We start from the raw sequence: 18,574 nt of genomic DNA, 5'->3' as shown, positions 1-18,574 counted from the left end.
ATCGGAGTGTCTTTGCAGGTACCACCCCCCATTCACACGCGAGCACAAGTCGGACGGAGCCTCCCGAGTTGCGGACCTTTCCGGAGTTCTCCCCCATCATACACTTGGGCCGCCAAACGCCATCCTTATTATTAATCTCCGGTTACCTACCGTAACAAGTATATATTATTATTTATTTATTAAAACAAAAAATATTTTAAATACTTTATATAATTAAAATAAGATATTAAAAATAATTAAAAAATTAATTTATATTTTAATATCAATAAAATATCAAAGTATAATTATTATTTATCTAAAAAATACATCATATTTTATATATATGTATCTCCGTGTCTTATAAAATTTTAAAATTTGTGTGTCAGCATGTTCTAGTATCACGTTGTGTCCTGTATCCGTGTCAGTATTTGTACATTATAGATGTTATCTATTATAAGTTATACATATTTAATTTTAATATAATATTAAAATATATAAAAATCTAAATGTAATTAAAGCACATCAAATTTTCAGCAGCTGTTGATTGATGATTCAAAGTGTCTAAGTGGAAAATCAAGTCCAATAATTGAGCAGTTAGAAAAAGATAAGCATATGATAGATACCCCCATTCACGAAATTTATGAACTACAAGATCACCTCGGAGACAAATTTTACATTTGATGTTGAAACTTGAAAGCATATATACGATATTTTGTAGTTTATCTTCCTAAAGTCTAAATAATTAAGTTTTTACATATACATAAAGTTGTATAAATAGGACCGATGAATCTAAGCAAAAATCATTACAAGCACATACCTTGAGAGGTCGATTAATTAATTAATAACATGGAACCTCAAAACTACTTACTGGGTATTGCAATTTTGGTGTTCACAGTCTTGCATTTTCTTGCAAAATATGTCAAACCAAGATCCATTAACCTTCCCCCTGGTCCATGGAAATTACCCATCATCGGTAACATCCATCAAGTTGCACTAGCAGGACCACTACCACACCGTTCTTTCAGAGAACTTGCAAAGAAATATGGACCTATCATGCACCTAAAACTCGGTGAGAACTCCACAGTGGTTGTATCTTCCGCTAAGCTAGCCCAGGAGGTACTCAAAAACCATGATGCCTGTTTTCAAAAGAGGCCTTGTATTGCTGCTGTTCCAACCCTTACATATGGCCCTACAAATATTGCATTCTCTCCCGTTGGCCAGTACTGGAGAGACATGCGCAAGATATGTACTCTGGAGCTTTTGAGTGTGAAAAAGGTTCAGTCTCTGGCTTCTGTAAGAGAAGCCGAGACTGAAAATCTCGTTCAGAAGATCCGTGAATCCGCGGGTTCACGGATCAATCTCACTGACATCATTTTCTCCTTGACAAGTGCTTCTGTTTACAGGGCGGCATTTGGTAACTACAACAAGGATCTTGATGAGTTTGTACTTCTGATCAAACAAGTGGTGGAAATTTTTGGAGGGTTTCATTGGGCGGATTTGTTTCCATCCATCAAACCTCTGTATTATTTGAGTGGGTTGAAGTCCAAGGCGGAGAAGCTGTACAAGAAATTTGATAGGATCTTCGAGGATATCGTAATGGAACATCAAAAGAAGCAAAGAGAAGGTAGGATTAATGTAGAGGAGGAAGACCTTGTTGATGTTCTATTGAGAGTGCAGCAAAGTAGCAATCTCCAGACCAAGCTAACAATCTCAAACATCAAAGCTGTTGTTGGGGTTAGTAACTTAATTAGTTCATTAATTAATGCATTCATTGTAACTTTCTTGTGTGTGTTTATTTTATTTTCGTTATGTTTATTTTTATCAGTATAAAAGTAAATAAAAAATATATGTTAAAATAAATAAACAAAAATATCCATAAAAAAATTTAAATAAATAAAAATATACACTAAAATTTATAAATATCATATCGTGAGTTTAATATTTACCAATATTTATTGTACACTTTGTCCATTTAATATATTGTCTTAGGATGATGAATATGATAATCTCACGTGCGAAAGTATTCAAAAAGAAACTATTTGTTTGCACATATATACCTTTTCCTCTACATGGCAGAATATATATATACTAAACTGAAAACTAAACATTTTGAATCTTTCGTTACACCGGCCTTTGTTTTGTGTCATTTTTGAATTAATAATTAATCGGCTGTAATAGTTTGATTATCCTGTTTTAAAAATGTTAAATTATTCTATTATAAAATATTTAACTATTTTATTACAAGAAATACTAACTAACTAAATAATTTTTTAACCAAATCAACAAGTCAAATTTACGTAAGTGTACTTTTTCTGTATGTTCTTTATCATCATTACCGTCATTATTATTATCTCCTTTTTTTTTACCTTTTTCTTCTCTTCTTTCTTTTTTTCTTTCTCATCATTTTTTTTGGTACAATTATTTTTTAATGTCGTTTTTTTCTACTAAAAGAGAATAAAAAACATTTATAATATTTTATTTTATGTATTACTTTTTTGCACAATTCTTCTTCAACGTCATCGTTATTGTCGTCTTCTTCTTTCAAAAAAAAAAAACTACAACACTTTGTTTTATGTGTCATATGTAATAAATTTTGGTGTCAAAACTAAAAAATTCTTATACCAAAGTTAAAAAATTTTGATGCTATTTTTCTGTTTTATATTTTTTCAAACAACAATTCTTCCTCCTCATCTTTCTTCTTGTTTTTATAATTTTTCTTGTTTCACACTTTTATAATTCTTATTATTTCATCCTCTAAAATAAATAAAAAAACAAAAAAAATAGAAATAATTATGCAAATTTTTGTTTCATTTTTATTTTGTTTATCCTTTCTAACAAAAATAAACCCAAAATTTTTTGAAGAAACACATAACTTTATAGAAAAAAATACAAAAATTCTGCATGAAAAAAAAGAAAAAAAAGAATAAGAAGTTAAAAAAATTGCAACATGAAATTTAGAATTTTAAAAAATTTTGATATCAAAATTAAAAAATTTTTGTATTACAATTAAAAATTTTTGGTATTATTTTTTATAGGTATAAAAAGAAGTGTGATTTTACACGCATGTCTTTGAGTAGTTTTTGGTGAGTTTGAATTAATTTAATTAAAATTAGTTAATAAAAATATTTAAATATATAATAAAATTTAATAATTATTTATATCAAATTTAATTATCATAATAGTTATTTATTTTATAAAAAATATAAAAAACAATGTTTATATAAATATCCTAATCCGATTATTAAATAAGTTTAAAGGAAAGAAATGGATGATATACAAAAATAGTCGCTTTTAAATCGAATATACTAATCGATATTCTTATTTGATCGGAAATATTAGGGAAACTAATATTTTTCGTATATATAAAAAAAAGAGAATTGGCTAATATTAATTCAAATAAAAAATATACCTAATATCTTTCTAAAATATATCAAAACTGTATTTCTTTTTATAAAAGATTTAAGTTTGAATTGAATAGTCTTAGTGGTGAATGAGCTGATTCTGGATTAATGAATTTTCCCGCTCCAGCTACCACGTACAAAACTATTTGTTAGAGTTGTCTAATTGACTTAGTGATGTATAATTTTTAGAGCAATTCGAGTGAAATTTATTTTGGGTATTATTTTTTATTTTTATAATAATTGAAATGATATAGAATTAAAATTTGTATGGTATATTAATTTTAAAATGATATTGATGATATAAGTAAAAAGAGACTACATTATTTTAAAAATAGATCAATATATAAAATGATGTCATTTGTATACTTTATTAAAATTTATTAAAAAAAAAAAAATTTTTAGGCCAATAATTTTTAGTATTTTTTGTCATTATTTAGTCAGTATAAATATTAAATTATTTTTAACAAATAAATTTTATTAATTTATGTTTGTAAATTCTAAAAAAATGTGGATGCAAACTGTATTAATAATATTTGATGGCTATATAACACCAATCTTAAATAAATATTGAAACGTTGTTATTGTAATATTGTTATGGTAACGCTACAACAAAAATTCAATCAAAATATATTTAAATAAATTAGATGTATTCAATTGTACTCTTATATTTTATTATTTTATTTTTTTATTATCTTTTTATCAATTTGATAAAAAAATAAATTCAAATTAATTTAATGTAGATTCTTTTCTTATTTTTTTGTTATCTTTTTTTGTTTTATTTTATTACTCTATTTTTTTATTGTTGCCATGCTTAATTAGATAATATTTAAAATTTATTTTTATTAGTGTAATATTTTTTAAATATAGTATATAATTATTAACTTTATAATTTTATATTTTATTTTATTTAAATTTTTACAATTCAATTAAAATAATTAAAAAATAATTTAAGTTTAAAAATAAATTAAAATAAAATTAAATATTTGAGTGATAAGTTTTACATTAAATTTTAAATTAAATTTTATAATATATAATCACACAAATATTTATATAACATTTTATAAGATCTAAAATAAAATAAAGCTAAAATTAAGTATTAAAGATATTCTTATAAACATTAGAATGATTTTTAATTTATATTAATTTATTAGCATAACATAGTCAATAATAATAATAATAATAATAATAATAATAATAATAATAATAATAATAATGTGGTTACAGAGTAACTTTGTAAAAGATAGAACCTATATTGTTTTAGACCAAGAGTTATCTTAAAAAAAAATCGAGAGAATAATAATGATATGGAAGTTTTCAAAGGGAAAATTATTGAAAGTGTGATTGAGTGATTCTGAAGTTTTAAAGTGAAAGTCAAACATACCATAACTTTTAGATAAGTTGGAAGTTGGGACCAAGCCTCTCTCGTGCATGCCCTCCACCTGTCGCCTAGCGAACCACTTGTTAACTTTTTACTGTGTCCTAGGACAGAGGTTCATCAGTCTTGTAAAAAAGGTTGGTGCTATGGTGCTGATAGTAATTTTTTTCAATACATGATAAAATGAAGTGGCAAGAAGTAACGGTGGACGCGTAGTTCACCTGTAGCCACAATTGGGGACAACAGCTGATGCACAATAGATGGGTCACAATCATCCATCAGTTGGAAAAAAAAGAGTTGGTGAGGTTTGTAGGATAAATTAATGCATCATTGAAAAATTAATTAATGGTTAAAGGAGATAATCTCTTGTGTCTTTTTTTGGGTACAGCCATACTGAACCAAGAAATGCTCTTTTGAACATAACACTTAAATTGGACCATGAATATAAAGTTCACAAAGAGAATAAGTAATGATAAATATAATAATAATAATAATAATAATAATAATAATCTTTTATATATATATATATATATATATATATATATATATATATATATATATATATATATAAAAGACAACTACGAATTTATTTATAAACTCTAAATACAAATTTTATTTTAATAAATACATTAAAATTTAAAATATATTAAAAAATTTTAATATATGAATTAAAAGAAAAATTTAGTTATAACAAATTTTTTATTTTAATTTATACTAATTTATTATGTATGTATTCAATTTACTATATATATTTTGTACATAATAAATCGAAATTTGATTTATATGTAAATACCTAAAAATTGAGTTTGTCTGATTCGATTTATATAGATCTATTTAAGACATATATAAAACTAATTTCTATTTAAGACATCGGTGTAATTTTAGTCTCCAATCAATTTATTAACATAAATTATCGTTATTTTTAAATCCAATATATATATATATATATATTAGTTTTATTTTCTCATAAATTTATTATTCTTTTTAATTTGTAATGATTCATTAATTACTTTGTATTTACTGCAGTCTTCAAACTTTTTATAAAAAATAAAAAATCAAAATCATCAAATTACAAAATACTAACAATAATTATTTTTCTTTTTTAATTCTTGAATATAATTTTACTTTACTTAAGATAGTATATTTAATACCAAAAAATAAAGCATATCAGATAATAATATTTTAATTTTGAATATTGCATTGTTATTGTCCATGCTAATAATGATATTTTTTATTTTTAGATTTTAATTTTTCATGTTAATAAAGAATTAATTTATATTCAGGAATTAAAATATTATTATTTGGTATGCTTTATTTTTTTTTTGTATTAAATATACTATCTTAAGTAAAGTAAAATTATGTTCAAGAATTAAAAAAAAAATAATTATTGTTAGTATTTTGTAATTTGATGATTTTGATTTTTTATTTTTTATAAAAAATTTGAAGACCGCAGTAAATACAAAGTAATTAATAAATCATTAAAAGTTAAAAAATAGTAAATTTATGAGAAAATAAAACTAAAATATATATATATTGGATTTAAAAATAACGATAATTTATGTTAATAAATTGATTGGAGACTAAAATTATACGGATGTCTTAAATAGAAATTAGTTTCATATATGTCCTAAATAGATCTATATAAATCGAATCAGGTAAACTCAATTTTTAGGTATTTACATATAAATCGAATTTCGATTTATTATGTACAATATATATATAATAAATTGAATACATACATAATAAATTAATATAAATTAAAATAAAAAATTTGTTATAACTAAATTTTTCTTTTAATTCATATATTAAAATTTTTTAATGTATTTTAATTTTTAATGTATTTATTAAAATAAAATTTGTATTTAGGGTTTATAAATAAATTCGTAGTTGTCTTTTATATATATATATGTAAGATTATTATTATTATTATTATTATTATTATTATTATTATTATTATTATTATTATTATTGTGAACTTTATATTCATGGCCCAATTTGAGTGTTATGTTCAAAAGAGCATTTGTTGGTCCAGTTAGTATTGCCATACCCAAAAAAAGACACGAGAGATTATCTCCCTTAACCATTAATTAATTTTTCAATGATGCATTAATTTATCCTGCAAACTTCACCAACTATTTTTTTTCAACTGACGAATGATTGTGACCCATCTGTTGTGTATCAGCTGTTGTCCCCAATTGTAGCTACAGGTGAACCACACGTCCACCGTTCCTTCTTGCCACTTCATTTCATCATGTATTGACAAAAATTACTATCAGCACCGTAGCACTACCCAAAAGAAGCGGCTTAGATTCTCTCATACTTTAGGGTCTCCTTTTACAATAGGAAAAGTCTAGGAGACCAGCAACTTTGTTAAATTCTGGCCAACATGTAACCAGCAATGAAAAATGAGCCATTGGATGAAATATCACACTAATCTCATACCATTTAAACTATCTTGATGGCTATTTGATAACTACAAATTACCAAAGTTGCTGGCCCTAGCATTCCTCTTTACAATATTCCTATTTAATTATCGAACAACTATTCTAAACACAACATGGTCTTTACATATTTCATATGATTGTATTATTTTTTTATGGTATTATTTTTTAATTTTTATCAATTAATTTTAATATTAAAATTAAAAAGTATATATAGTTTTTCTCATTTCATTATATGAACTGTAGTATTTTATTAATTGATCCTTTCTTTCATACATGTTTTATGGTATTATTTTTTAATTTTTATCAATTAATTTTAATATTAAAATTAAAAAGTATATATAGTTTTTCTCATTTCATTATATGACCTGTAGTATTTTATTAATTGATCCTTTCTTTCATACATGTTTTAGTATTTAATTTTATCATGTTTTATTTTTCATTAAAATTTTGTATTAAAATGTATTTTGAAGACATATTTTAAAACATTATAAAAAGATATTTACTAAAAATTATTAATTTTTTAAAATTATTAATTTATTAAAAAAATATTTTAATTATTATACTCTTAGAATATATTTTTAAAATACAAAGTAGTTAAATAAGAAAATAAAAAGATAAAGAAAACTTCAACTATTTACAGGACATGTTTGTTGCTGGAACGGATACCACAGCATCAACAATAGAATGGGCCATGGCAGAAATGATAAAGAACCCAAGAGTGATGGCAAAGGCACAAGCTGAATTAAGAGAAGCACTTAGAGGAAAGAAAACAATTCATGAAACTGATATTGAAGATCTATGTTACTTAAAGCTAGTGGTCAAAGAGACACTAAGGTTACACTCACCATCTCCATTGTTAATACCCAGAGAATGCACCGAAGCAACCAACATTCATGGCTATGCTATACCAATCAAAACAAGAGTGATGGTTAATGTGTGGGCAATTGCAAGAGATCCCCAATACTGGCATGATTCTGAGAGTTTTATACCTGAGAGGTTTGAAGATGGTTCTTTGGACTTCAAAGGAAATAACTTTGAGTATTTACCATTTGGGGCAGGAAGAAGAATATGCCCTGGCATGACTTTTGGTGTTGCCAGCGTTACACTTTCTTTGGCTCTCTTACTTTACCATTTCAATTGGGAACTCCCCAGTGGGATGAAGCCTGAAGATGTAGACATGACTGAACTCGCTGGCTTGGCAATTGGAAGAAAACATGCCTTGTGGTTGATTCCCACTGTTTATGATCCATAACTCTATCATAATGTTCTCATCAAGTATTCTGTTCAAGTTACCAACATTTATATAAAGGAAACATATAGGTAAATAACTCCTAATCGTAAATAATTGTATTTAATAATTATTGATTTTATATTTAAAAAAATAAAATTTGAATAATTATTAAAGGAAAGTATGAGAAGCCAATGAAATATTCGTATAATGTGCACAATTGAGGTTTATGGAGTATTAGAGATATAATCATTAGTGTTACTACTTTTTTCCATCAGCTGAAACTTTTGGGATGAGTGGTATCATGACATGGTATTAGAGCGTTAGATCCGAAAGGTCAAGAGTTTGATCTTTGGTGAACTCCAAAATCAGTTGAGGAATGTTCATTTTGTAACTCAATAGTCCATTATCTCCCTAATTAATAATAAATTGATTGATAGTTGATTGATTGAGAGCCTGTTTGGAAAGTAACATAAACTACTTTTTTTTTATTTTTTACTTTTGGATTATTAAAAGTCACCATAAGCGTGTTTGACACCATTTTAAAAAAGGATTTGCATTCTTTAAAGTTTGAATTTCACTTTAGAGAGTAAAGTGTAATCTTCTATCATTGAATAGTTTTTCTTTCGTATTTATTCTTGGTCCCAACTATAAAATCAACTATAAAATCAATGGTGAGAGATCACACTTTACTCTCTAAAGTGAAATTCAAACTTTAGAGGATCCAAATCCTTTAAAAAAAACTTTTAACTTCTCGAAAAGTTAATTCAAAGCTTTTTGAAAAAGTAGAAATATATGATTTCTCTGCTTCTCGATAAGTCATTCTTCCAATTCCTTAAAAAAAATTTAACTTCAAAACAAAAAAATCTACTTTCCTTCTTAACTCTATGAAAAATATTTCCTATTTCTGCTGAAAATACTAATACTGACCCTCCACAACTATTTTCACGCAAGGTCTGTTAGAAGCACCATCATTCTCGGCCCTCCATCACCATTTTCACGTAATGATTCATCTGCTGGAAGTATTGATCCTCCACCACTATTTTCAGACAATATTCCATCTGAACAACCTACTGCATATATTCCTTCTAGGTATTTTTTATCATTTTATCAATCTGTTTTTATTATTAAATTTGTAGTTAACTGTGTATAAAATTTCAGTTTTAATTTTATTTTTTTCACATGTGATTTTATTTTTATATAACTTGCTATTATTTTCATAGTTAATTAATCACTATGTGATTGAGGTAAATAATACTAGTGGATAGAGGACAAGGAGTGAGAGATGAGAGAAGGAGTAAGACAGAGGGTGAAAAACACAGAGTGGGTTAGAACTAGAGAACATGTAAAAGATCACAGGATTTGGAATCGAGAAGAGTATCAACGGTTGAAAAATGAGTCTTTCTCCATCTTTATTAATAATCTCCCTGAAAACATTTTGAAGAATGAATTATTCCATCTGTTTAATTGGACTGGACGCATGAATGACATTTATGTATCACGAAAACAAAAAGGTGGTAATATGTATGTTTTTGCGTTCATCTGATACACAACGAAAGGTGGAGATCTGAAGGCTATAACAGAAATGAATCGTATGAGGTTGAGAAGGAAGATTGTGTACGTGGGAGAAGCGAAGTATAGATGAACAACTGAGACAAAGGTCCGAAAGACAGCTCAGAAAGAAGGTGATAGTCGGAACAAGACAAATTCTCAATCTCAGGAAGGAGATAACCAAAGGCAAATAGAGAAACTAACAAGGCACCAAAAAGAGCCAGACTCGCATAGAAATGGGTGGACAAAGAAAGTGGAAGTATCAGTGGTGACAGAGAATCTGGAGTGGCTACAGAGAAGTCTGGTCGGCGGTACGATGAAGGCAATTGATTTAAGTTTCTTAAAAAATATGATTGGAAAAAGCTTGCCTCAAGTTATCCAAGTACGGAAATTGGAAGCATATAAAGTTCTTTTGACTTTTGATTCTGTATTGAATGCGGAAGAAGCATATACATTTAAAATGCATAGTCTCTTGCAATTCTTCCATAGTATATGGAGATGGGATGAGACGGAGCAATGTGAAACTCGAAGAGTGTGGTTAGAATGTTAGGGGGTTCCGTTACATATGTGGTCAGCAGATACCTTTAGTATGTTAGGAGGCCAATAGGGAGAAGTAGTCAATTGTGACAAGGTGACAGAATCGTGCATGTCATTTAGTATTGGACGAGTGCAAATTGATACTTGTATCATGGATATGATTAATGAATGGGTCCATATCACAATAGGTATCAGTGGATTTGATGTGCTAGTAAAAGAAGTGGGACGTGAAGCTTTTGGATTGAATTGTTATGAAGAAGCTAATGAAAAAGGTGACTACAGTTGTGAACAACAAAGAACAATTACGGAAAGAGAGTGTGTAGGTATGAGCTTAAGGAGTGCATGGGCTACAAAATCGGCGATTTTCAATGACCAGGTTGCCTATGTGGTGATGGGGGAGCTGAGGAAAGACGGAGAAGATAAGGACAGGTTGGTAATTCCTGAAATTATTTTGAATGAGTGGATTAATGATCATTCAAAATAAAATCAGGTAAAAATGGTAACATATCAACCAATTTAAGAAGGAATTGAAGGGAGAGCAGATTGTGTAGGATGTGATCACATTAATTATGAAGCTGATTCTGAAGATGCAGTAACATGGATTTATGAAGGTAACTTTAATGGATTAGAAAGGAGGGGCAAAAGAAATAAGAAAAAGAAGGTTCTTTGTAGGCTTGGTGCTAGGCCCGATAATTCAAAGATATCCAAAAAAGATAGAGAATGATCTTTGGATCTAGCTTCCTCAATCAACCGGTTTGGTGATGTTGGGTTGGGTCTAGAATCTGAGTTAGACTTGATGAAAATAGAGCACGGTTTTCACGATAGGGATGGACATGCTAGAGAAGGGTCTACGACAAGTCTGCAGAAAGCTGCATCTGCAAAACTTGCGCTAGAAACCGGCGGGAAGAAGATCAAGAGAGACCGAATTGGTGTTGAAGGAGGAAAGCTAAAGACTGGCCACGACAAAGGAGGTTTAACGTGGCAAGGAAAATGTGCAACCTTGACGCCACCTATGTTGGGTCATGAGATCGAGGAAGAGTTGGTGACGGAGAACCAAGCCACTACTCTTTCGGCGGTGACATTGAATGGAGGGACTGGTGGGTTGGGTGTGTATGTTGATGATGATGATGCAGAAGACGTTGATGAAGAAACGCGTGATAGGGATGATATTGTGAATAATAGTGGCATAGGTTTCGGCACAAAGAGAACAACATTGACAAAGAGAAAGGGAGAGCTATCGGAACACGATGAAGAAGTAGTTGGGAAGAGGGTGGTTGATGATGGTGGTTCGGATAAGAATGAAGGAAGTAAGGGAAACAGAAATAATATTTTGGAGGAGCAGATACTTGAAAATAGAAAAACTTGGGACTTAGCGTTGGAATCAGGTGCAATTTTATACAATGAAGAATATGATATTATGGCTATTCTCCAAGCACAGAATGAAGAAATTGTTCAGAAAAGAAGATTGGCCAAAACAGGAAGAGAAAGCAAGATGCTGCAGGCCCAAAAATAAAAAATAGGTGTGTAATAATTTATTAAAATAATTTGTTCTTGGAATGGTAGAGGGTTAATGGGTGATGGAAAATTGAGCATGGTCAAAAACTTCAAGAAAATATTTAAGTTGCTTGTTTGAGATTAAGTGGCGGGTAGTGACTAAATTTGATATAATAAGAATTCGGGAGAGTGATGCTACTGGATAACAATATGTTGAGTCGGAGGGTGCATCAAGTGGTTTACTGTTAATTTGGGATGAAATAATGTTTAAAATGAGTCATTGTCATAAAAGGGGAGTTTTGGTTATGTGTTGAAGGGATCTTACTAAAAATAATTTTAATTATGCTTTCTGTGGTGTATGGAGTTCATACAAGAGAAGAAAAATTATTGTGTGGAAGAAATTGAGTTATGGGGAGAAAAAATGCTGTTAGATTAACAGAGTTTTAGCAAGAATTGATAAAAGAAGATATACAACTGGTGGGCTTTTGCTTAGCGATCTTACAATTGGATTGACCAAGTTTTAATAAGATTGGAGTGGTTGAAGATGTTTTCACGAGTATAAAATCAGGAGTACACTATAAGGAGGAGGAGCACAAAACATAGTTGATGAGTTTTTTTGTAATTTTTTTTTAACTTTTCTATTTGCTTGTTGTTGTTCTTGCTCTACTTATTATGTTGAGCTCTCTTATTCAAAAAAAAAAAAGCAAGTTCTTGATCTCAATAAAGAAGAAGGGAGTTCTAATAGGAGTAAAAAAAAAACAGCAACAAAATATACATTGACACACATTTTATATTTATTTTTAATTTTCAACTACCATATTATACACAATATTAGTGATTAGATTATGTAAAATCAACATTTAATATTGGAAAGTATTTATTATCATCATTATTTTAATATTCATTTTTTTGTGTAAAAAAAATTATTTTTTGAGTTATTTATCCAAACGTTACAACTTTAAAATAAGTACTTTTATAACTAAAAATTCAAATACAAAATAACTTATTTAAAAGCTACTATTAATAAAAAATTTTATACTTTAAATTCTTTTTTTAAAAGAATTTATTTAAATTATTTATCTAAACTGACCTCAGGATTAGTTACTTCACAAAATTCTTATATAAAAATAATGTTATAGAACTAGTAAATTTTATTATTTTCGTCTAGTAATTAGTCAGTAATAACATTTTTATATATATGTAACATAAAGTTTAAATATTCTGTCTATCATATTGGTATAAAAAAAATTATATTGATCAAATTTTGGCTAAAATTAATAAAAAAAATGCTGATCCTTACCTTTTTTATTTATGTAATAGTATTACGAAATGGTATATTTACACAACTTCTCCAACTTTGTGTATATATGAAAGTAATGAATTTTTTAGGGTAACCTCCTATTTTGGTTCTAATATTTGAGAAAAATTTAATTTAATTTTTAATATTTTAAAGATTTTATTTTTGTTTTAAAAAAATTTAAATAAATTTAATGTTATTTTACCATTAAATTTGACACGAATAGTTAATAAAGTGAGTGATATAGACGTTAATTAATGTTTTTATTCTCATGCGGTATAAAACCAAAACATGCTTGAAACTAGGGGTGGCAAACGGATCGAAACTCGCCAAGTTAGCTCGCGCAACTCGCAAAAAAAAAGACGGATTAGGTTGAAAATTTAAAAAACTGCTATAATTAAAAAGCCCGCCTAATTTTGTAATTGAAAATATTCTAAGTTATAATTTAGATTATGTTCTATGTTTGATTAATTAAAAATTTGAAGATGTTTAATGATATATTTTGGACAATATTTGTTTATTTTTTACAATGTTAATTTAATTATTTTAATTTGTTTCAAAAAACTTGGTTGATAATTATGCTTATTATATATTTAGAATTATAAAAATTGTAATATTTATGAATTTAGAAATTATAATTTTTTTATGTCTTTAGACATTATAAAACTACTGAACTAGTTGTGAAATTATATATATTGTTTAATATTTAAGAGTTTATTAATAAAAAATTTAAAAAATTAATAAAAAAAAGAATCGGAGGACTTAGCCCGCCAACCCACTGTTAGGTGGGACGGGAGAGGAATTCGGGACCGTCTTACTAGGTGAGACGGGCCAGCCCGCCAAATGGCGGACTTTTGACAAGACGGACTAGCCTGTTTGCCATCCCATTTGAAACGCTTCCTCTTTTCGTTCTTCTTCTTCTTTTATAAAATCTCAAATCCTAAAATTAACTGTCAACGTTCCAGAATTAAAGAAAAAAATTTTATATTGAGGATTGCTAAATGAGTCAATTTTACTTAAATACTAAAATCAAATATTATTACTCTTTAATATGTTAATGTTTCGTGTCAAATTTAATGGTGGGATAGTATTAAATCCGTTTAAAATTTTTTTAGACTAAAATAGGATGCTTAAAAAATTAGAGATCAAATTAAGAATTAATTTAAATATTAGAGATCAAAATAATATTTTTATCTATTTTTTTATTTATTAAATAAAAAACCTTAAATTTTTTTATTCGTTTTAGAAATTAATTTTTATACACTATTATTAATAAAAGAGTGCTAGATGGCTAACAAATTTTATAATTTTATAATTATTAATTAATTATTATTAATATTTTTAATAGTATAAAATTATATTTAATAATATAAAATTATTTATTTTTATTTTATTAGTTAAATGCTAGTTAAATTTTAATAAAAATATTGGCCTAAAGTTTCTCTTATTGGTATTACTATAAATAAAAAGGACTTTTTAGTTTTTACATGACTCTTTAAATTTTTAAAGAGTATACTAAAATCAGATGTTGATTGTTATATATTAATGGTTGTACATTATTACTATATATATAAAAAGACTTTTTACACGACTCTTTAAATTCTTTAAGAGTATATTTAAGTTAGATATGTTGATTGTTATATATCATTTTTTTCTTAATCTAATATTAACATGGAAAAATTTATCTAAATAAATCAATTGAAATTTATATTTATGCACATACAACAATTTATAACTCATTATAAGTGAGTCTATTTTATTATTCTATATAAATCGCAACTGTTAATTACGGGTTATCATTTGATCATTAATCGTGAAATTCTTATTGCAATTTATGAAGAGCAGCGTTTGAACATAAAACCACGAGACTCTTACTGCGATTTATGAAGAGAAGTATTTGTACATAAATCGCAGAACTCCTATCGCATTTTATGAAGGCTATAAGTTCTATATATACAAATTGAAGGTAATTATCAAGGAGAGAGTCATTTTCACAATGTCTAATGAGGAGGATAGTTTTTTAACATTAGTGCATTGCTCTGAAAAAAAATTATAAAAGCAAAAAAAAGGGTGTAAAGTTTATCGACAAAGAACCCTTGAGTGTATTTACCTGTTCATCAAAAACCTTGTCAAATTTGAAAAACAGCATATTGCAAAAGTTTGGGGTGTTTGGGACCAAGTGGGTGAAGAAGTTATTTTATAAGATACCTATTGCAGTTGTGTTAACCGGTATGAAGTATGATACATGTGTGATAGGGTCTGATGAAGATCTATAGGTTTTGTTTCATTATCAGAAAATTTTTTCGGAGGTCAGAATACACAAGTTGTATGTGAAGTTGGAGGATGGTGTCGACAGTTCTGGGGCATTAGCTCCAATTCTTGAGTCGACTGGCTTGGGATGCTTCCAATTTGATGCCTGTGGTTGCACCGACTTGTTCAATCGTTGCATTTCCATCCATTGCGGTTGATTTGAACCGTCAGATGAAGATGGCTGTGTAGCATTGGAGAACTGTTCGTTTCGGTAGTTGGCAGTTGAGATGGCTAGTTCTTCTGTCATGATTCTTAATTGTATAGGTGACGGTGAGCCTAATCGAGTTGAAAATACAATGAGAGAGGATGATTCAGACGAAGAGCCTCTCAATATAGTTGGGACAGTGGTGAGGATATAAGGAGCAATGCACGTACACAGCAAGGCCCATCAAATTTCAGAACACAACAATATCCTCCACACTTTTCAACCATGAACTTGGATGCTATGGGACAACAACCGAACGTAGATATTACCTTTGGTGGTCAAAGATTGCATCATGGAACCGCTCCCACAAAATTTTAGATTAGGCAATCATTCCAAAATAAAGAGAAAGTTGTGTTGAGTGTGAATGATTATAGCATCCGTAGAGGAGTTGAGTACAGGGTGTTAGAATTAGATCATCTTAAGTACCATGAGTAATGTAAGAATTTCGACAAAGATTGTACTTAGTTGATTCTCATCACATTACGCCAACAAAAAGATACGTAGGAGGTTAGAAGGTATAATGGTCCGCACACTTACTTAGCTACATTTATTTCAAGCGATCACCGGCAACTTGATTACCATGTCATTTGTGCATCAAGGCTGACAGACACAACAACATCAGGGTTGCCGTAGTGGCAGTTGACAGTGGTTGGCTACCCCGTGTGTTTATCGGGTATTTTGCTTTTGTCATGTGGCGGTGAACGTTTCCCTGAGTTTTAAAGGTCAAGATGCAAAAAGGCTACTTGTGATGCTGCATATGTGAAGATCGAGGCAAAGTTTGATTATTGGTTCGATATTATGCGGACTAAGAATCCGGCTATGTGCGATTGGGCCAACTGAATGGACTATGATAAGTGGACCCAACATCAAGATAACGAGACAGTTTGGCCACATGACCACCAACATCTCTAAATGTGTTAACTCTGTACTTAAGGGTACAAAGAATCTCCCAATCACATCGCTGGAAGGATTGTCGAACCATTTGTTATCCGAGGACAAACGGCCAAGGCGCAATTGGGGACTGGACATCAATTCTGTCAGGCTTTGGTGAAAGTAATAGGGCACAATCTGAGAGACTTAAGGTGCTTCACCATCACTTTGTTTGATAGGCATCATTTTGAGTATATTGTGGCTGAGACGACTCCTTCTGGTAACTTTTCACTTGGCAACTGCCGAATTTCACTTAGATACCTTACTTGCGACTATAGGTATTTTCAAGCTCTGCATTACCTATGTTGTTATGCCATCGCATGCTACGCTCACTCGTGCCTGAAGTGGGTGACATATGTTCATGATGTCTAAAGTATGAGTGAGGTCTTCAACGTTTACAAGATGGGATTTGCACCGCCTATTTCAGAAGGACTTTGGCCACCACATGATGGTCCCGCCATGATTTCAGACTGATGAGCGGATAATTTGTACGCTTTTTGGCATTGTTTTTAGTATGTTTTTAGTATGATCTAGTTAGTTTTTAGTATATTTTTATTAGTTTTTAGTTAAAATTCACTTTTCTGGACTTTACTATGAGTTTGTGTGTTTTTCTGTGATTTCAGGTATTTTCTGACTGAAATTGAGGGACCTGAGCAAAAATCTGATTCAGAGACTGAAAAGGACTGCAGATGCTGTTGGATTCTGACCTCCCTGCACTCGAAGCGGATCTTCTGGAGCTACAGAAGCCCAATTGGCGCGCTCTTAACGGCATTGGAAAGTAGACATCCTGGGCTTTTCAGCAATATATGATAGTCCATACTTTGCCCAAGATTTGATGGCCCAAACCGGCGTTCAAAGTCACCCTCAGAAATCCCAGCGTTAAACGCTGGAACTGGCACCAAAATGGGAGTTAAACGCCCAAACTGGCATAAAAGCTGGCGTTTAACTCCAAGAGAAGTCTCTGCACGAAAATTCTTCATTGCTCAGCCCAAGCACACACCAAGTGGGTCCGGAAGTGGATTTTTATGTCATTTACTCATTTCTGTACACCTTAGGCTACTAGTTTTCTATAAGTAGGACCTTTTACTATTGTATTCAGAAATCGAAGGGGTAGCTATCTTCATTGTTATGCTATCTTAGATCATTGGGAGGCTGGCCATTCGGCCATGCCTAGACCCTGTACTTATGTATTTTCAACGGTGGAGTTTCTACACACCATAGATTAAGGTGTGGAGCTCTGCTGTACCTCGAGTATTAATGCAATTACTATTGTTCTTCTATTCAATTCCGCTTGTTCTTGTTCTAAGATATCACTTGTTCTTCAACTTGATGAATGTGATGATCCGTGACACTCATCATCATTCTCACCTATGAACGTGTGACTGACAACCACCTCCGTTCTACCTTCGATTGGGTGAATATCTCTTGGATTCCTGATTGCACGATGCATGGTTGATCGCCTGACAACCGAGTGCTCGCCTGACAACCGAGCCAACCATTCCGTGAGATCAGAGTCTTCGTGGTATAGGCTAGAACTGATGGCGGCATTCAAGAGAATCCGGAAGGTCTAACCTTGTCTGTGGTATTCTGAGTAGGATTCAATGATTGAATGACTGTGACGTGCTTCAAACTCCTGAGGGCGGGGCGTTAGTGACAGACACAAAAGAATCACTGGATTCTATTCCGGCCTGATCGAGAACCGACAGATGGATAGCCGTGCCGTGACAGGGTGCGTTGAACATTTCCACTGAGAGGATGGGAGGTAGCCACTGACAACGGTGAAACCCTTGCATAAGCTTGCCATGGAAAGGAGTAAGAAGGAT

The 18,574-nt window shown here is 29.9% G+C and overlaps 1 protein-coding gene across 2 annotated transcripts; it reads left to right on the top strand.

The window, feature by feature from the left end:
* The first annotated feature begins 568 nt into the window (after nt 1-568).
* Nucleotides 569-18,031, top strand: LOC112800635 (cytochrome P450 71D8). Of its 2 annotated transcripts, XR_011881768.1 has the most exons (4): nt 574-1,713; nt 7,840-8,519; nt 9,382-9,519; nt 17,375-18,031. XR_011881768.1 is itself a non-coding variant. In XM_025842980.3 (2 exons), the coding sequence occupies exons 1-2, from the start codon at nt 826-828 to the stop codon at nt 8,449-8,451; spliced, it is 1,500 nt and encodes a 499-aa protein (XP_025698765.1). In that variant the 5' UTR covers nt 569-825; the 3' UTR covers nt 8,452-8,875. The 2 variants fall into 2 exon arrangements, 1 of the variants encoding a protein (XP_025698765.1); XM_025842980.3 differs by lacking the exons at nt 9,382-9,519; nt 17,375-18,031 and having other exon boundaries at nt 569-1,713; nt 7,840-8,875.
* The last annotated feature ends 543 nt before the right edge of the window (nt 18,032-18,574 follow it).

This window comes from Arachis hypogaea, chromosome 5 (assembly GCF_003086295.3).
Source record: "Arachis hypogaea cultivar Tifrunner chromosome 5, arahy.Tifrunner.gnm2.J5K5, whole genome shotgun sequence".
Classification (NCBI taxonomy): domain Eukaryota; kingdom Viridiplantae; phylum Streptophyta; class Magnoliopsida; order Fabales; family Fabaceae; genus Arachis; species Arachis hypogaea.
This window is presented reverse-complemented; position numbering and strand designations above follow the sequence as displayed.